We start from the raw sequence: 20,684 nt of genomic DNA, 5'->3' as shown, positions 1-20,684 counted from the left end.
CCATAAGCTGAAGCTCTCATTGCTGGGAAGGTTTGAGGGGGAGGAATGATTCCCAGAAGTATTTTGCATAGGGAGTATTGTACAAATCCACAGTCAGAAGGCTCATATTTCGCTAGACTATAAAGACCAGTGGACTGACTGCAAAAGTAAGTCTCAGACCCAGTCATCAAAGATCATGTTTCTATAATACAATTTTCCAAATGTGTAATAAAAAAAAAATTTAAGTCTCTCTGTCGTTAGAATGACAGAGTGCCCATTGTTGACAAGGCTTACAGGGAACAAAGCCTGTTTGTCCTTCTCGTGATACCCTGATTTACAAAGCCTCCAACGTAGGGGTCCCTGTTGCCCACTTGTTGGCTGCCTGATTCATTCCCTGACAGCGTGCATAAAACAGCATTCTCTAATCTTACAAGTACTTGTGTATTTATGCTTAGCAGTGCTTAGATTCCTGTGCGAGGAAGGGGAGTACAGGTCAACCCTTCAGGTTCTGTAGACAATGAGGTGAGAGATGCTTAAATCCTTCCCTCTCTGGGGCAGTTCCTCCAGTGGCTGGGAACCTCAGATGGCAGTAGGAGCAGGTGTCAGATATAAGCACACCTCCAAACATGAAAACACTGCACTTAAACATATATTTCCCCAATTAGCAGGAGGACTAATTACCTCATCAGCTAATAATTGAGAAGATTTGTAATACCACCTCTGTTGCAGCTCTGACCTGGAACTGAATCCATGTGGATCAGTGGTGCAGACAGATGCAGCTTTGCAGCTCATGTTTCCCCGGTGGGGAGGGATGGTATGCTTCCTACTGTGTCATGTGGGCTCTGCTGGAGTCTCTGCAGCTGCTTCATCCCCTTATGCTGGTGTGATGGCCTTGCTTCCACACACACTTCCCGCTTCTGCCTGATGGCTTTGAAACAGGCTTCAGGGGGGTGGTCATCCTTTACTAGCTCACAAATTGGAGCTGTGGTATAGACTTTGTTCTAATGCTAGTCATGGCAGAATATGCATGTTTGTACTTTTCTTCAGTTGTTTGAATGTGTTTAGAGAGCATTTGCTGAAGTCCTTTCACTTCAAGCTTCTTTTAAAACAACCTCACAAACTACTGTTAAAGGTGTGACTGTTAGTGTTGTCTGATCTGATATTAGGCATGTGCTGAACCCTGGGGAAGGGAGACTTGCTTAAGACAGAGTTCTCATTCAGGTGCCTGCAAGTCAGTGTCTTGGTTAAAGACAAGGTAGGACACTAAGATTATGTTCAGGCAGTGCTGTGCACTCATGCCAGCAGTCTCTGTATTTCAGTGACTTCTTGATGAGGTGAGAGAGAATCCCTCATAACAGGGCTGTTGGTCCAGGAGTCAGAGGAGTGGCTCCTCTTCTTTGTTGCTCTGAGGTCTAGAAGAGCTCTCTGGCGAAGAGAGGGGAGGGTGTTATCAGCAAAGAACAGCCCACCCTTGCTTCGTGTAGCACCTGTTCTGTCCAGGATGAAGTACTAACAGGTGGTGGGTGGGAGTTCAGTGCAGGCAGCTCTCATGCCACATGGGCGCTGCTGTTCTGTGGCCACGTTCAGTGAGCCTTGGGCAGTGAAATCTACATGCAGGCAGACACGTACCTTAACGTAATCAATTTTGCAGGCAGGTGCCAGGTGCCCTCTCCTTTCCCACACTTGTTACATTTCTGTCCAGCAATGTCACCAACATCTTCAACACTCCTGATAAGGCAGAGTACAAATCAGAACAGAGTCAAAGACCTTAGTGATAGCACTTCCAAAAGCATGACATGGCTCCTGGGATTGCCACCTGCAGTGGGTTTGGCTCACTGTTTGCAGGCATTGGGTTTGCAACTCTCCTCAATGCCATTTTAGCAGAGGATAAAGTGTTTCCAAGAAACAAGCTTGCTTCACCTTTTTGAAAGGTGAAGATAAAGCTTTCTCCTGGCTCTGAGACACACTTTCTTTGTTTCTTCAGTCTCTCTATAGGGCTTCCAAATACTTTGTTCTGCAGTGCCATGAGGTAATATATCAACAGGTAAAAATAAAGCCACTTTGGCTGTTGTTAACAGTTGTGCATATAAGCCAGTCTAGCAGGTATTGACTTCATTGCTTTTATTTTCAGGTGATCCCAAAGGGCATGTTTCTATTTTTCTTGAAACCAGCCCAACTAAACAAAAATGGAGCAATGGAATAGTCAGAGGGAAACAAATATTGCCTGAGAAATTGCATCAGATATCAGGCTATTATTCCACGTGCCCTGCCTTTCCCTGTTGTTTGCTGGCTTAGTGTCACTTCTCTAGGAGAAACATCAGCTGGGTGGCATCCTCTGCTGATGTTGCACCCTGCTCCTACAGACAGGTGTTGGGACTAAAGGAGTCTGCAGCCTGTCTGGTCAGTGCTGCTGTTATTTAAGAGGTAAAAGAAGATTGTGGAAGGCTTGGGCTGAAGAGCAGCCTTGGGAGAGGCTTTCTGGTGGTGTGGGTCCTACTGTATGATTATCAGGTGCTCAGGGAAACAGGATGTTGTACATTACCTGCTAGATGATGTTCAGGTGATAGCTATCTCCCACCTCAGTGTCTTCTCCCTAACAAAGTGACTCCACACCCTCAAGCTAAACAACCAAACTGATTCTTACACCTGCCTAATTAAGCTGGTTTCCTCCCTGATTTCATCCTGAAGGATCCTAGGAAAAACCAGCCAGGCTAGATTGAGGACTAACAAACCATATGTCCAGGTGGCCTTCATCCCCAGAAACACCTGCAGACACCAGCTGTGGCACTGTGGCATTCCTGCCATCATACAGTTGCACATAAATATACAACTGGGTTCTCTGATACTGTGCTCCATAGTGACACACAGGCCCTTGCCTTTCCTTTAGGCCAGGGAAAATGTTGCCAAAAATACTGCCCTGTATTTAGATATATTAGATGTATAGTTAGATCTTGACTAAGGATCAGCATAGGGATGGGTGGGAGGGCTGTTTTACCTTTGTGTTCTCAGTCCTCAGCAGAACTCCCCAGGGCATTCCTGGCTGCTGCTGCCTCCCAGCCCAGAACATCCAGCCGGGAAGGGGAGGGGAGCCCAGGACTGCATGGGAAGCACTGTGACTTCTGCTTTGGTCAGGTGCAGTGTGTCAGGATGGAGGAAGTGGAAGAAGCTGCTAATACTGGGTACTTGGGTTGCACAAGGGGTTTTGTACTGTGCCACGTTGATTGGGCAGTTAGAGATTCAGATACACATGGCAGTCCTCCCACATTTGCCTAATTAATTTTTTCTTCAAGTCACTGAGTTGCTGAGCAGGCACAGACTTGAGTGTCCTTAGTTACTGTTTTTGTGAGTGGAAGTTGTGCAGGCAACTGCAGATCTTCTGGAAAAACCTTTCCAAAACATTCTTGAAAGGACACACTAAGTCCCTGTGTGAATCTAATGGATCTGTTATTTTCCTATCCTAAACTGAAACGGGGAGGCTGACAGTCAAGAAGCATGCAAAGGTAGAGAAGACTTCTTATGGCAGTATGAGTCTCAGGCTGGGTGTTGAACAGTTAGCTATGCAGCTTTTGTAGTGAGGTGGCATGATACTTGCTGAACTAAACATTTGCACAGTTACCCCTTTCAATAGTCTGCTTCTGCTTTCCCTAATATTTTGAAGCCAAAGATAAGATTAAAGTAATAAAATGATGTTGGCAGAAGTTTAGACAAAAAGGTCTGCTGCAGCATTAAATCTGTTACCAGGAGCATCATACTTGTTTCCCTTGGGGTTGTCTCTGAACTTTCAGATGTTTCTGTGTAGCAGCATTGTTATTGCATAACTTTGCTTAGAGGCTGAGATGTGTAAGCAGGTAACGGCATGATGTACATTGCTGTGCATGTCTTCTGATCTGCAGAACTGGACTTCAGTGCCTGGTTTTGGTCTTAACTTCCCTTCTGCCGAGATGCTTTTGAAGGAGAGGTTTAGAAGAATTACGCCAGCTTAGGTTCTGGATAAGTGTGTATGGATGTGCGTGGGAAAGACTGAATTCCCTTTGAAAGTGGAATATTAAAACCCCATGCAATATTACATTAGATCTGGCCTTGCTGTAGTGTCTGCCCTATGCTAGGTTACAGGAGCTGGAGAAAAACATTTCTGAGAATCCTATCACAGAATGCTGTATGAACCCTGGGAAAAACACAAGGGAAGTCACAAGCATGAGAGCATTGGTCTGTACTGGTGAAGGTCTGTGCTGGCGATTTGATTAAGACTAGCTAACCTGGTAGTGCCAGCTAGTGATCCGACTGCATGCAGGGAAGCCAACAGTGCCCGTATCTACAATTAGCAGCACAGATATTCCAACAGATACCAAATCACTTTACCTTAAAGGCACTGTCTTTATCTTGCTATTAACCTGTCTAGGTTACAACACAAAGAAAAAAAGACTTGCTTACTGTGCTTGTCACAGAATAAGTAATGTTTGCATGTATTGCAGAAGCAGGACAGTATTAAAAAGTTCTGGGTGCTTCCTTTTAGTCTTGTAAAACTCTTCAGCCTGGTCTGTCAATGCTGACTTTTATTTTGAACCAGTGAATAAAATGGAGAGTATTAGTAAACAATTACACCTTTCACACTCTCCTATTATCTTCCTCCTTTTGTATGCAGCCTTATCAGTACAGCTTGCTAATACCAGCATTATGTTGCTGAAAACTTATGCTTGGTGTTAACTTCTATTTGCATTTATTTTCTGTTTTCCACTGACACACTTTCTGGATTTGTTCTTGGTGACTTCTAATCTCAGAATCTCAAACTGTGTGATTGGTGGAAGATTGGATTTGTTTTATTTGAGCTATAGTCTGAGGTTGGTTGAGAGAATAGGATAGAGACTTTTCACATTGAGTTTGGTATTAGTAGTCCCCTAGGAAATTTATACCACTGTCATCTGGTGAAAAGTTCAGCTTTCTTGGGGGATTGCCATGAGGGTAAGCTTTTATGAGAATGGTGATTATGAAATTGCCACAGTTGGAAGAATTCCTGTCCACTTCAGCGTCTGACTTGGTACTGAGGCTAGAGTGCCTAATTTGGATCTGACCTCCTTTATCTCTCAAGTTAATATTCAGCTTTGGAACCTTATCTAATAATAATACATTCCACTTTCAGTGTGTATTACAAACACATACTAATTTTTACAGCATTCTTCTGAGCTAAATAAACAGCTGTCAAGGAACTGGAGCCCTCATTCTTAAACACAGTAGGATGGGGCAGTTTTTAATGTAGTCAGGACACAGTAAAAGGTGATGGCTTTGAAATACTGTTGGTGAGCCAAAGTTCATTTTTACCTAGACAAGAAGATAGACCATTGCTTGGCTGAATTTCTTGAAAATCCATGGAAGTTCAGGTCTTGTACACAGCCTATTTAAAGGGAAACAGATGCTGTTCTATTTAAATATTTTTGGTCATAAAATGAGTGAGTGCTAGTGCAACATATTCTACCACCTGTTGCTAAATTTCTTTGCAGCTTCAACTAACTGCAACATTTTTCACTTTGAATCAGGGTTTTTTTTGGTGTTGCTGTGTTGTCAAGTAGTGGTTGTATCTTGTTGGAGTTACATTTTTAGTTCAGGTTACAGGGATTATGCTTGTATCTTACTTCACACACGCTTTCCAAAATTCTGGAAAAATCCTTTGAAATTAAATGCAAAAGTTGCAGAATAAAAAAATGATACATAGTTTTCTGTATTAACTGTTGATAATTAACTGATTTTGTTAAAACTACATGTTGTTTATGCCTGTGTGTCATGAAATCCTCAGCTGATGGAAAAATTGGTGTTGCTCCGAATGTAGTGGAATGCAGCTCATCTATTAGCTGAAGATCTTGCCCTAGCTTTTTTTTTATGCTGACCTGGCAGCACTAAGCTATATGTGGAAGAGATTCAGGCTGATGTGACACACATCCTCTGCAAACAGTCAAAGTTTCCTTCCCTTTCTGATGTAGTTTTAAGGATGGTGCAATAAAAGATCCTTTTAAGGGGTTTTAAGTAAAGACCCCTTTCCTGTGGGTTTTGGTTGTGTGGCTTTTTGTGGCACTTGCCGCGCCCCCCCGCCCTGCCCTTTCTGTTCTTCTACACCTCTCTTTTTAGAGGCAAATACTACCTGAGTTAGTCCCTAAAGATGCATTTTTGGTTGACACTGGCAGAAAGTTTGTGTGAGTTAATAAGCATGAACTGTTCATCTCAGGGAGTCCTTTCCTGGTAGTTTCAATCTCTTTTAGCAAGTACAGCTGGAACATAACTGCATTGTATCTGAGGCTGAGGGAGCATACATATATGCTAGAAGGGGTTTTGTTGGTGGGACAAAAGACAGTTTGCTGCAAAGATAGCAGTATCTCAAATCTGAGTGCTTGTTCTGACTTGTGACAACTGGCTGCTTAAGAAAGTAGCAGCTGTTGTCTACCCAACAGAATGCTACTTCAGAACAGCAGAGAAGTGCTTTGTCACTTGAGACAACATGCAGACATAAAAGTGCATTGTCACTTTCCTCATAGCAAAATCACAGCTATGTGAACATGGTCAAGTTACCAGGTATTCCTGCTCACCTGTGCTATTTTCCTGCTCTGTTCCCATACTTGCCCATGGCCCAGCAGATGGGGAAAAGTGTGCTGCTGTAAAGCCAGGGGACAGAAGTCAAGACAATGGAGAAGCCCTTTAAGACCACAAGTGTTTTCAGCTTCCTGGTCCTTTTCCTTCCTTACCATGTTAGCTCTTGCTGCTACTGAAGAAAGTGCAAAGAATTTTACGAGTGCACCCACAAAAATAATGTAGATCTCTCCAGCAGTCTGTGCTCAATTTGCTTCAGGTTAACTGCACTGCTTTGGGACTTTGGTACACATTGCTGTGTTCTTAAAGCAACAAGAGACAATGCTCTTTTCTGTGTCTACTAGTAATGCTCTTGTCCTCCATGTAAAACACAGGTATCGGTGCAAGTAGTCCAGGGTGTATTTTCAGCAGGCAAGTCATGTCAGCACTGAAGGGAAGGAGTGGTTAGTATATTGACAGTCCAGAAGAACACCAGCCTGAAGGATGAGCTCCTCAGACTACCAAGGCGGAGCATGTTGGGAGCATCCTGATGTGAACAGCAGTATAGTGTTGCACTGAAGATACAAGAGTCTTGATCTCTAACCAAGACTTTATGTGAATTTAGGTAATCCATATCTACTAAGCATCTGCTTTTCAGTCTTTCCCAAAGATTGAGAAAATTCTGTAATTATTTCAAAGTGCTGTCGCTCAACAGTCTGATTTATACTAGTGAGGAGGCTGAATGGTTGCAAAGGTTGCCCTAAACTAGGCAAACAAAACATAATCTCTTGGTTTAGTGCTGAAGCTTGATTTATTTTTTCCCCTTCCTTTGGACTTGAGTCTCAAAAGTAAAAACCAAACTGGTTTCCATAAGGATAACTTTCCAGTGACCAACTAAATAGAAACATAGGGAGCAGTCATGAGAGGTTGAAATAATTTAGATGTAGCTGTGTTTTCAGTGTAAGTAGACCATGTTTCTGCTTAAATGGACTGTAATGATTGGCTTATTCTTGTTAATCTTTAGCGTTTTTTGCTACCTCGTGGACTGGTTTGTTCGAGGTGGCTTCTGCTGTATGCTAGGTGAGGGGCATTAGGACTTGGCACTAAATCCAGAAGGGACAGGTCTTCCTGAATGTGTGGGAGGCAAGAGCCGCTATGATCTGCTGACTGCAGACTTGGCATCTTGTTAAAGTCACATGCAAGTCAGGTTCCTCAAATTTGTGTTGAGTGAGAGAAGGGGAGCCATGGCAGGGTAAGGCTTCACCCAAGGGAGGGATGACTTTTTCTTTTCTCATCTCCTGTCTATGTAAGGTGAAACAAATACAAGTACAGTACAGTCAGGATCCTGGGCAGCTCTGTTTGCTATTTTCCTTGAGGTTCATTGTTACCCGTGCCAGTTTTGTGGGGAAACCCTTTAAAACCAGATAGCTGGTGCTATGATAAGTTTCAAGTAGCATGACACTGCTGGAATGGTTCTGCCTGCTTGTCTTGGGTGTTTAAAATGGTTCTGATCTACGTGTATTCTGTCTGCATTTGAACCAGAAGCCTCCCAGATGCATGCTGACATAGCCGGCTCATGAAAACCCTTCTGCTGTTAGTAATGGTCATTTGATTCAAATGTCCAGTTCTACTTTTTCCTGTGAATTGAATTTCCACTGAATTAAAGGTCACTTGCTCAAGTGCAAGGAATTCTGGATGGGCTCCTCCTTGTCACAGCTCATACTTTCAACTTCTGCTTAGCTCCATAAGTTTTAATACTATAATGTTATTCCTTGTATGCTCACACCAGTGTTTGTCATTAAATAGTGGTAAGTGGCTGGATGTGATCATGGTGTTTGTTTTCCAGCCTGTCTATTGATTTTTATTTTTTTTTTAAATGTATTTTACTATGTCTGGGTTGATGTTTTGAAACATCTAAAATTGTGTATTATCTAGGTCATAATGTTCCTAGCGCAGCCAAAATCCACTCTTAACAGCAAAGCATTCTCATTAGAAGCACTTGTCTAAGGTGGATTTGACCTTTAGACACAGTCTCCATAGCCTGTACCAGTCCTAAATGTGTTCTTTGTACCACTTGTGAAAACTTGTTGCAATAATCGAGTCTTGTATCTGGTTACATCTGAGTTCTGCCATCTCTGTGGCTGACAAGCCCATTCAAAGGCTGAAGAATGTGCAGTCTGTCTTTGTTTTGTGAAAATTAGCAGGAGAATTTTGAAGCAGTTATCACGGCTGTGCGATTGGGAGCTCTGCTTGGGATTTGCTTTTTAAACCAATGCAGTAAAGATACTTAGCCTGCTTCGTTTTTTTGCAGTGTTAGAAACCTGAATAATACTTGTTTTTCTGTTTTTTTCATTGGCAAGCTGCATTTCACAGTTGTCTGTGCTGATAACAGAATTTGTCTTGCAGCAGGGGAAGACACAAAACTATCTCTTCTGTGGTGTGACACAGGGCCTGGGGAGGTGTTGGGTGTATCCCTTCACAGGCAGAAGCTCAGCAGGCTGTGCTTCCTGGCAGGGGTGCTGGTGACCAGCCCACCCTGTGACTATTGCTTCTGTGCTTTCTGTCTTTGCTTTTTGATGTGGCGTCTTTCTGTTGTCATGTGTGTTGGGCCAGGGGGCATGCAAGTATTTAGGACTTAAAGTTCTACCCAAAGAGAGGTATGAGCCTCATGTTTGCAGCTGACTTTCCGTGCAGGTTGAAGGTGGGATCCCAGCTGGCTTAAATGTGCTCTGCATCCTTGAAGCCAGCGTGCCTCCACTGAAAGCTAACTGAGGACTGGTCTCTTGTGCATACACCAGTACACGGTGTCAGCTATGCTTTCTGCTAGAGTGGTTGTGCTGGCTGCTATTTTTTTAAAACTCTTCTAAGCAAAAGTGGTGACTTGTAGAGGAATAGATGGTCGTCCCAGTGCCTGCAGTCCCAAAATGAGAGGGAATGCATAACATTCCCCTTTCTTCCAGGAGAGAACCTAGCTGCTGGAAGTGGGGGGCAGGCTGCCCTCTCTTTCCTCACATCACCATTTGGCATAGCAAATATATGGAAATGGTGGGCTCTGGTTAAGCAGGTGCTCACTTGTGTATTAGTTAAGGTCTGCAGAGGCAGCACCATTGCAGCCTGATGGACACAGAGCAGAGCTGTAGCCTACTGTAAAAACACGTCAAGCCATGGCCGCAGAAGGAACAGCACTTTGACTGTGAGCAAATTAGGCTTGTATTTTCACACTAGCCGATCCTGCACAACAGGCCTGCTGAGCGGCTTGATTTCTTGTCAGCATATCAGGGTACAGCTGTCCAACTTGTTCAGAGGACAGTTTTAGCTCTTGCCAGTATCAATAAGGATACAGGCAGCTCTGAGAGCTATTCCCACCACACAGGGGGAAAGAGTACCTTATAAGAAAAGGAAAATGAAAACACAGGAATTGCTTTTTAAAAAAAAAACAAAAACAAAAACAACCAACCTTTAAAAATGTTGTTTTATCCTGCTTTCTGGAAACTTTGTCCAAAGTTAGGAATATAATGAGGGCAGATTAAATTTGTTTCCTTGCCCAGCACTGGCCCATCTGAAATGTTTGCTTTTCACATTGTAGACAAGGGTCATTGGCTCAGTAGGGTACAATGCTGTAACAGGCTTCACCATTAGATCGCTGTTTCCTCTGGGTGATTGTCAATTCATAAGACATTCTGTCTTTGTTTCCATTGTTGAACTTGTTTGAAAGCCTATTTCTATTTCTATGGAAAGCAGCTTTGGGCACCTTCTGTTTATAAATCAGTGTTGAGTAATGAGCACGAAATCAGTTGAAGTGTTCAAATGCACCAGTCATGTACTCCTGAGGAATACTTCATTGAAAAAGTAATACAAAATTCCAGTGTATGGATTTTTGTGGCAGCACTTTGTCTGCCTGCTGCCTCACTGTGTGAGGGTTTGCTGAAAGCTAAGGCAGGTTTGTAGCCAGAGTCCTTGTAGTAATCACATGTGCTACCAGTAAATGCTTTCAGCTGCTGGAGCTTCAGCTCCTGGTCTCAGCTCCGGTCCCTTCATGTGCTTGCAAAAACACCTGTTGCTGGGTGTATGACCAGTGGATGCTGTGGATGAAGCAGGCCTGTGTAACCTGGGAGCCTCATGATCTTGTCCTCTGATCTTGCCCGGGTGCTGTGGAGCCGTATTGCACAAGCTTGACAGCTGGCTGTGCAATCAGGCTGGCGTGGGCGCCTGAGATACAGCCCTCATGTGAGAGCACTATGGAGGTGCTGCACACCCACCTCCCTTGCTGTAGATTTTATGTGAGTAGGGAACCGGGAGCTGTGAATCCAAACTCTGTGCAGGGAGAAGAAAATGCCTTAGTAGCTCACTTGTCATTCTTCCTCAGCTTTGCTCCTTCTGTTAACTGGTGGAGACAGGTGCCTCTGCCTGTGTTGTGCTGGGAACCCACTTGTACAGACTGGTCTCATTTGGGCACTTGTGGAAACCTGCTGACTGTAAAGAATGAAGCTGAAACTTCTCATACCCCATCCTGTGTCACCATTTCATCTTGCTGTGATGCCTTAATACTGCTGTTATGGAAATCATTGGGTTGCCCTATGAATGATCTGTGTGGTGAGAAAAAGGGTCATAATCTAACACTAGCTTCTCTGTTACCTTGGTACTTGGTTGTGAGGAATACAGGCTTAGCCAAAGGCTAGTAAATCCTCCAACCACAATGGATATCCAGAAAATAACATAATTGTTTTCTGCCTGGTATGTTCTATCAGGGAGTAAAATCCCCTGAAGATAGTCATGTTTGTCGATGGGACACACTGCCTTGCTTTCCTCTCAGCTTCTGAATTAACTTATGGCATGAGTCCCCTTTTTCTCCGTCTTTCACCCAGTTCTTTGTGGGTATTTACAGCAGCTGTGAAGCCAGGAAGTAAACAGTAGATAAGACTGTTTACTTGTTTTCAATGAGCTTGCTAGTTTTAAACTGGCTGAAAATCTGGTTTATTGTAGATAATGGGCACAAACCCTTCGGGCAGAACCCACACAAATTGAAGTCAGACCTGGTGAGCTGTATACTCTACAGTGGATTGAGATATGTTAGAATACCACTTGTATGTCTTTTATTTTTAGAAGGTAGCATTCAGGATATGAAAACTGTAGCCACAATTTCCATGGGGTTTTGGTTTTCTACCCTATTGTTTACATGGGACACTGCACCATGAAGCTTCTGGAGGAAGGTATGAGCCCTCTGTGCTTCTAAGTGAAGCAAGAAAGAACAGGGGAGAAGTTTGAGGAGAGTAGTCTCGCTCTGTAACCTGTCCCCACAGGCTTCTTTGTCCCACGTGTCTGGGGATCTTCCCACTATTGTTGGAAATGATCACAGTGTACAGCGGAACCTGTCATGGTCATACTTGTAGTAAGATCAAATTAAAGCTGTTTCCTGGCTGTGGTTTTTCTTTCTTTCCTGCACTGAGGCACCTCTTGAGCTTGTGAAAGTAACTGGGGGTGTGTTTCTAGAATGAGGATGCTGAAAACCTCTGGCTGTGGAGAATGTATGGACCACGGACACTCTTCACTGCACAATCAATGCTTCAGTTCTAATCTGCATGGAACAGAAAAAGCCCACATAGCACTGGCTTGCTGTTTTTTATAATGAACTTTTTTGTTTTGCTATTTGATTTAAGCAATAATGTAGCAATGCTAATTCATGTGGATGTCTTGAGCTCCTTGTAGTTGTGCATTGGAGGTTTTTTCTGTTGTCACAATGATTTGATTCTCAAACAAGGAATGATCAGCCTAGCTCTGTGCTGAGGCGTGAAGGTGCTGGAAAAGGCTGAGCTGTCAGGAAAATTTACATCTCAAAGATTTATAATGGTGTGCTAGTCCTGTAGGAGATGCTCTGCAATCTGAAAATCGAGAGTTTCTGGTTTCCATGCACAGAATTCAGCCCCTATGGTCGGTTTTAACCATGTGGATACGAAGGACGGTTGTGCCTTTCATGAAGTCAGTATCTTTGAAATGCTGCCACATGCAATTATCAAATCCTGACCTGTGACTTCAGAGAAGAGTGGTTTTGTGGTTAAGGCACAAGACTTCCAGCTCTGGGAGCTTTCAGTTTTGCTGGAGACTCCCTTATGTGACTTCAGAGAGGACCTTTCTCCTTGCACTGTATTTCACATGAATGGGGACTGTCTCCTGCTTTGCAGTAGTGCCTGAGCTGGAGCTAGGTAGAAAAAAGCATTTCAGCCCCACTAGGCCTGCTGGTATTGGGGTTTATTTGCATGGTTTATAAGCAAAGCCTCTGTTTATGTTCTCTGCTGTTCTGTTCTTGCTCCCTTGGGTTCAGGAACTGAAACTGTATACCATGAGGACAAGCTACCTCAGTATTTCTCCTGCAGACATTCATCTCGCCACTGAATTGGCAAGATGGTTCACATCAGATTTGACAGTCTTTGAGTGTGGTTGCTCAGTCTTACCTCAAGTTCATCTTCACATTTGTGCCTGCGGCTTCTCTCATTAACCAGGAGGGCATACCCTGTGGTGAGGGGAAGCCTGCAGGACTGTGGCCCCCATGGCTTTCTGTTGAAGATAAAGAGGAGAGGGAAGGAGAGGCTGCAAGTCCAGGTCAGAAAAAGTGTGTGGAGCGACTTCTATCCGATGTGCTGTTGGGATGCCACAGCTGCATTGCTCTGTGCTAGCCAGAGCTGCGCATGTCAATAGCTGACCATACTGATGCTCTTGGTCAGTCTCAAGTTTGAGAGATGTGTGAGTTAAATCACGTTTGAGTTGACATATTTTGCCTCACATTTTTTGAGTAAGTTGATAATGTGTCTGAGCTTTTATGGCAGGACAATACTGTAGTAGTTAGGCCTCTCGTTGTAAAATGTGTTCTTCCACTCCCAATGTTCGCATTATTAGGTAAGCTTGGTACATTAGCCTTCAAAAAAACTTGCCTGTTCCTTTTGTTTTCTATTTTTAGAGTTCTTTTAACTAATGCTGTTGTATTTCCTTAGGCCCTAGTGGGCAAGCAGTTTTGGAGGAGAATGGCTGTTTTCAAGAGGAAACCTCTATTAACTCTTGTATTTTTGAAGTATCCAGGGCAGGAATTTAGACTTGATTGCAGTGTTCGGATTTTTTCTGTGGTTTAATGTGCAAGCCATTATGCATGCCTCCATGATTGAGGAGGATTGCGTAAGACGCTAAGCCACAAGTGCTGGAAGTAGGACCAGATGAGGTGGGGGAGAAAATGCATGGTAAGGAAGGCTGGCTATTTGCTTAGGGCACTGCAGCAGGATTGTGGTGTTTGGATTAAGTCCCTTGGTCTTGCAGAGCTTCCATGCACGATCTTGGGCAGACGAGGGGCTGTGACCAGTGAGCACGAGTTTGTGATGAGCTGGCTGGAAGCCAAGCATTGTCCCACAAGAAGTTTTGGTAACTGTATGTTCTGTTCCTTTCATGTTTTCTTCCAAATGATGATGAAAACTCCTTCAGATGCTTGTAGAAGTTGCCTTGGAAGGCAGCTTCAATTTTCAGCAAGTTCTAATGCTAAGCAAGTCTGAAAATGCTTGGCATGACAAAAAGGCAGCAGAGAAATGCCCTGTTAATGCTGGGTTGGTTAATTACAGCTGTGGAGGATGTCAGGCTCTTTGTTACTCCCCATCATGATTATTAACAGGCCAGAAGTAATCCCAATGTAGTTCAGGTTGCTTTCCTGCAATTATCTGTAGAGTATGTCCCCAACCAAGAAAAGCCTGCTTCTCTATGGCAAGAAACCCACAAACAAAAAAGCCTAGGCAAACACAAGAGCAAAACAACAGTGAGGAAACAGCAAAGTAGGAGAGTTATTGCTTTATTACATTTTTTTAAAAGGTGTGTGGCCCTTTAAGAGGAGCTTAAAAATATTTTAAATGGAGACAGATTAAATGAAAAAGATTGCAAACATCTGATCCCTGCTTGCCAGTGTGCCTTCAGCCAGCTACCCCTTTTGTCCATCTGAGTTTCTGAACTGTTGATGATCTCACCAAAAAATAAACAAGCTGCAAAAGTGTTCAGGGAGTTCAGCACATTTAGGAAGTAACCAAGGAGTCAGGGTGGGGGGAATTTTTCTTCCAGTTGTGGTGAAACAGGGTGCTTTAGCCTCTGCTCGAAAGAAAAGGACGTTTTTATGTTATTGCAGGAGCTGGCTCTTTTTCCCAGTTTCTCCCCAGGCTAAGAGAGGGGATAGTGGTTGGTTTTTGGGGTTCAGTGAGACACTTGCACAGTGTGATCAAAACCAGTATATCGCTGAGTGGTCCTGCTCAGGGGGAGAGAGTAGGGCAAGGGAGAATCTTTTGTCCCAGAGTAACCTCCGCGTCGCCTCAGTAGAGAGGGGGTAATATACTTTTTCAAGTGGAACAAAAAGGCAACAGGGAATTTGTAACTGGATATGTAGATGAGGGAGCAATGACCGTCAGTAACCCTGCGTGCTTTGTGCCGCAAGAGCAGAGCGTGTGGCTTCCTCCCCTCGCCAGCTGCTCTGCCAGCCTTGGCCCTGGGAAGCAGAAGTGGCACCCGGGCCACCAGCCTCCCCGTTACCACCGGTGGCACCCTGGCTGCCCAGTACACTTTTTTCTGAGCGTTGGGCTTTGAGAGTATCGCCTGCCGAGCTAAGCAAAAAAACCATGAATGGGGAGGAGGGTTACAGCTGTTCCGTATAGGAGGGGGAAGGTACAAACTCCTGGGGCTCCCTTGCTTTACTTCCCCCCTTGGAGCTTGTTGTTTTCCATTGTTAGTAGTGGGCTGTGGCATCCTCTCTAGGTTTCCTAAAGTAGAAAAAGCAGTGTGCCACCTTGCTGGTTGACTTGGCTTAGTCTGGAAATCTTCACCCTGGTAAATCCCATGAGACTTTCTCTCTCAGCTCCTCCTGGCACAGCTGCTTTCCTTATTACTGTTATTTAAGCATAGTAAAGACAGAATTGTGCTCGCTCTGAAAAAAAACCCCAACCAACAAAACACGCAGACACCACAAAACAACTCAAAACGGTGTGAGGATCAGTTGCTTAAGCTTCAGGCTCGTGAACTTCAGTAGTGTTATAGAATTATATTTTCCAGATGGTACCCCTCTGATGTGACAGAGGTACAAATTGGTTTTAAAGCCAAGAGCTGAAACACCAATGGCTTCAGAAGGTAGAGCTTTTGCAAAAGAAAATGCAATTAAAAAGCATTTGCAGAAATCTTGCTGAGTCGTTAAAACTGCTTCCTAAATCTGTGTGTGATTCTATATCGTATTTGTCTGTCTGCATGTGTCAGGCTTTGAAATTTATGGCAAAATACATCTACCATTAACATAATTAAATACAGGCTAGTAAACATCTCGGTGATCCATGCACCAGCTCAGTCTCGTGTTTGATAACACAGGGATTAAATGAAGCTGAATCTTTGTGCAAGGCTAATGCTGGAGTAGGTTTCACCCCAGGGGAGCAGCTTGGTGTATCTTGCTTCTGTGTATGTATGTGCAAATTGAGCTGAAGTAATGATAGTAAAGGGAGTTGTTTCTAAAGGTTCTTTATTTTTTTTGAGATCGACATCGTGGATTGACGTCTCTGAAAGCTGCCAAGTTTCAGAGTACTTTGCCAGCAGCTTCTCTTTTCCCTTTGTGCTATGGTTTGTGTAATTCCCGCTCCCCTATTTGTCAGCTTTGCTTTTCCTGTTCAGAGCTCTCACATGAGTTTCCTTTTGGCTTTGCCCTGACCAGAATGTTGCTTGTTTTGTCACTTTCCAGACTTGAAACTTCGGGATTTCCTGGTTGACAATGAGACGTTCTCAGACTTCCTTCATCAGAATGTGTCCATGCCATCATCTGCAGTAGAGGAGCTACTGGATGCAGAGGTCAACCTCCAGCAGGTAAAGAGCACTTTCAGCCACTAATGTAATGCTTGTCTACTGCTTGTTTAACCCTAGTGCCAAGGTCCACCGTGCAGGACACCTCTGTGCTAGGTGTTGTACAAACACAGAGGAACATGTAATCCTTGCTTCTCTCTTCCCTCTTGCCCTCAATTTACTGTCTTATTTGGTTGGAAACTGTAAAAGGACCCATGTACAAGTGTTTGATCTGCACAAGAAAATAGCCTAATGCCCTTCAGGCTAAATTTAATTTTTTCTTTCCTATTCTTTTTACCCAAGTAAAACATTAATGAGGTTGCTAGTGCTGTTTGGGTTTTTTTTTGGTTTTTTTTTTAATTAGAAATGAAAATGGGGTGTTTGGTTGGTCACTCAGCATGGACTGGAGCATGGCTTCTGTGTGTTGCTGTGTCTTTGATTCCTGTGCAGCAGAAGGAGGCATGCTTTTTGATTTGTGTCTTCAAGACAGTATACTTGTATGTTATGTAGTACAAGAGAGTTCTGATCTCAGATGAAATTCCTGAGTGCTACGGTCATTGCTTTCATAAACATAGGCAGTGGTGACAATGGACTGGAGCCCCTGGCTTGGGATGGCAGTCTGCCATTGCCAAGCTCAGAACATGTTTTTTGCTAGGCTGGATGAATTGGTCCGCCAGCATCCTTTCTAATGCAGAAGTCAGAACTGGTTGTTTCCGACTTCAAAGGAAGACCTGTTGTTCTCTTAGGGCAGTGCAAAAGGTTATGTGCAAAAGGAGGAGGAAATCCATTCTGCTTCCCAGCTCCAGATCAGATCTTTTCTTTGAAGTGGAGTTGATTAGTAGTCCTTCCAGACGTTGTTTTCATGTAATTACAGATGCTGTCCCCCTTCGCATGCATTGTCTCATTTTTCAGTGGATTCTCTCAAGCCATCTGGTTTAGTGCAGTTTGATAATTAATTCTAAAAGTTAAGGATGTGTTCTACTAAAAAAAAAAGTGGAAAAATTTCCTGCCCATTTTAGGCTATAATTTTTGTTTTGCTTGAAACTGATTTGCTGAAACTCAAGCTAGATTAAAACAGAATTGTGCTATGGATGGTTCTGGAAGGGTAACCAGAAGGCTTCAACTTAGTCATTCTCCCTTAGCTGTTGGTAAGGCAGAATGATTGTTAAAGAGACAAAAAAAGCTAACTTTGACCTTCTGTCATGTGACTGCCCTATTATGTTGGTTGTATATGGCAAAGCCAGTGGAAGGAGAAGAAAAGCTTAGGTTTTGTCTACATACTGTATCTGAAGAGTGGCGAAGGGGTAATCGGTTAGCTAGTTCTTCCTTGAGTGCTTGAAGCTTTGTTCTTGTTTGTGGAATTTTTGTCCTGATTCTGCCAAGGACACTGGGAGTGATGTTGTTTAGTCTTAACAGCATTGTGCTCTGGGATTGCAGGAAGAGCTAATGTGAGCAACAGGGCAGTAAGCTGCAGAGGAGGCAGACCAAACCTTTCTTTGAGCATTTTCTAATACAGATAACTGAGAGCTCTGTCTTCCTGCAGGATGACTATTTGACTCACAAAATGAACCCCTTTGATTTTGCTGGAGATCTGGGGTGGAGATGTGACCTCACTACTGAGCTGCATAGTGACTACAGAATTAATAGGCAAGAGTTGTTTGGTCTCTGACTGTATGAGTGGGTCATAGCTTCATTCATAAGGTCATATAGAAGGGCCTATTCAGAGTATGTAAAGCACTCACATCAAATACAGCCTTCTCCTGCAGTCTGTTAGTGTCCTGTGATTGTTCAACAAGCCCAGAAGTTAGGATTTGCAAGCAAATAAGGAACTGTAATCACCAAGGAGGTGTGACGGTTGGTCACTGGTGTTACTGCAGTGGCAGTACTCTAACATGCCAAGCAGAGTCATGTATCCAGCATACTGCATTCAGTGCAAATACATGAAAATGGCCAGAGCCTTGTCTTGATGGGTATGTTGCTTGCTGAGGCAGAGTGGCTCAACTTTGTGTTTGCCCGATGGTGGCAGGTGTGCTCAGAAGGGTGTGGGGTTTGGGGAAAGCCTGGATCAGCAGTGGGCAGGCAGCTATCTGATAGAGTCTGATGTGCTGCCATTGTCCAGGTGTGGCTGCACAGCTCTAATATGGCTTGGATGGCAGGAGCAGGTCTTTACCCTGTGAAAAGCTACAGAGCCACGGTGAGGTCCTGGGCCAGGTCTGCAGTGTGACATGTTGAATGGCAGCAAGGAGTAAATGGTAATGGCTGGGCTATATGCTGCCTAGAAGAAATATCCCTGTTTCGTGCAGCAGGAACAGTCCTGGAGAGAACAATGTGACCCGAGGACAGAACAATCACCTGCGGCTGCTTTCAGACATGAGCCTGGTATTTTGAGAGTCCTCAGGGGACTTAACCTGTCATTTAGAATGTATTTGCCTGTTGAAGACACCGTGGCTTCAGACAACTTGAAGTGGTTGCAGAGAACCGGCTGGGTGTGACTGGGTGTTTCAGTGTGCAGGGGTAGGCAAAGCCTTTGTTCTAGGATGACATGCTGTGGACCTCACTGTTTGGAAAGAGCATCTTTTCTCCAAAAGAGCTTAAAATCTGGGTGAAAAAGATGGACAGACATAGGAGAAGATGGAAAGATTGTTCAATGTTTGGAATGAGCACCAAGGTACTGAGAGACACTGGTTTTCTGTATGCCCACCCAGGGAAGCTGCTTTAGACTCAGCCCAGGTCTCCTGAGCATTATTGCAGTGCCACAGGAATATGCCTTTTTCAGCATGGCTGCAGTGGTGACAGTATCTCTGCTGGCAAAAAACTCACCCAGACTATTTCTAAAGGCCAGCCTTTTTGAATGCGAGAGCTATCCAATTTATTCAGCTGAGCGTGCAGCATGGAAACATCCTATTTTTGGCATATGGATGCAGACTAAAGTTAAAGGTTTGCACAAGTATTGCGTTTATAAATCTCTTCTCTCTCCTGTCAGTTCCATCTTGATTGTTTTCTGAATGTAGTGCGCTTTTGCCCCTGGACTGTTGATGCCATTTTGGTTTTGAAAGACAAAATTTTCAGACTTCTCAGCATGATTCAGGAGCTGTTAACTCTTCTGGGATGTGGATCAATTGTCTTTAGCTGTTGCTGGAAGTTGAACAATGCATGCTGGGTATTACAAAAGAACAGAAGGAAGAAATTAAGTGCAAAGCTGTTGTTACCCGTGCATTTACAATAAATTTGTTCCTGTCTAGCCCCAAGGCAAACAAACTCTTTCAAACAGGGGATTCTGGATTTTCCTTGAATTTATCACCTTTATGAAGTGTGTACCTGTTTGACATGTACCTGTTTGTTCAGCAAACCTAAATCATGTAACTGACCTTAATAAAATAAACTAGGCCATCAGGTCTGAAAGGGACTGATAGTTCAGAAGGGATTTTCTGCATTTCTTTCATTAATAAGGAGGTTGCTTGGGGATTAGGAAACATTACTGACAAGAAAACAATCACCTTAAGTAAAATAAGCCCATGAAAGAAGACTAGAGTATTATTTCTTGTTTGTTGCAGCTAGTAAGATAACTTTTTCCACTGATACATTATCTGCCTCAAAACACTGCAAAATGTTTTTCTCTGCAATTAGTGAAGAGATACTTCAGAGCTAAGGGAGGAGTGATCTTGATCCACAACAGCACAGAAAATGTAGCTGGCAGATACATCTAAGGAGTTTGGGACATAGGTCTTTTGCCCTTCACATACATTTGCCAGACTTGTGTCTGGTCACAAGCGTTATTTTTTCTGTGGCTCAGTTCCCAGAAGACTCAAGATTAGGCAATGTGTGTACCCTTGGTTGGAGGAAATGGCTGCTGTGGAGGACAGGATCACTGCTGCTTCTGTACATGCTTGTGGAGAAGTGGAGAGAGACCTGCCTCTCCCAGGACTTCTTCCCCAAGTACTCTGTGGGGAAACATGTTTTTCTTGGCATTGAGTTGTGCATGGGTCAGGGCTGTGCAATCTGTAGGAAAGAATGACCTCTTACCATTCGTAACGCTTCCAGGTAGGGATTAGTTTTATTTAGGTGATAACCAACTCTGTGCTGTGTGTCTTACATGAAGGGAGACTGACTGACTTCCCCACTTTTCCAGGTCATTGTGTATGGTTACCGAATGCAGCTGCAGGATCTCTGCAATAGCTCAACATTGTCTGAATTTCTTACAATCAGAAATCAGACAGCAGCCATGGACTCTGAAGCCTTTATTTGCACCTTGCCAAAAGAAAAACTCCGTGCAGCCGAACAAGCCTTCCGTGCTAACCTGAATCCTTTGAAGCCCCTTCAGG

At 43.8% G+C, this 20,684-nt stretch overlaps 1 protein-coding gene across 3 annotated transcripts in view; it reads left to right on the top strand.

Moving 5' to 3' along the window:
- Positions 1 to 20,684, top strand: part of ABCA1 (ATP binding cassette subfamily A member 1) — a 99,631-nt gene that overhangs the window by 30,417 nt on the left and 48,530 nt on the right. For all 3 annotated transcript variants that reach the window (XM_055790653.1, XM_055790651.1, XM_027777814.2), the window contains 2 exons: positions 16,265 to 16,386; positions 20,492 to 20,683. In XM_055790653.1, coding sequence (XP_055646628.1) covers positions 16,265 to 16,386; positions 20,492 to 20,683 — 314 coding nt within the window. The remainder of the gene's footprint in view (positions 1 to 16,264; positions 16,387 to 20,491; position 20,684) is intronic.

The sequence above is a fragment of the Falco peregrinus genome, chromosome Z (assembly GCF_023634155.1).
Source record: "Falco peregrinus isolate bFalPer1 chromosome Z, bFalPer1.pri, whole genome shotgun sequence".
Taxonomy (NCBI): domain Eukaryota; kingdom Metazoa; phylum Chordata; class Aves; order Falconiformes; family Falconidae; genus Falco; species Falco peregrinus.
This window is presented reverse-complemented; position numbering and strand designations above follow the sequence as displayed.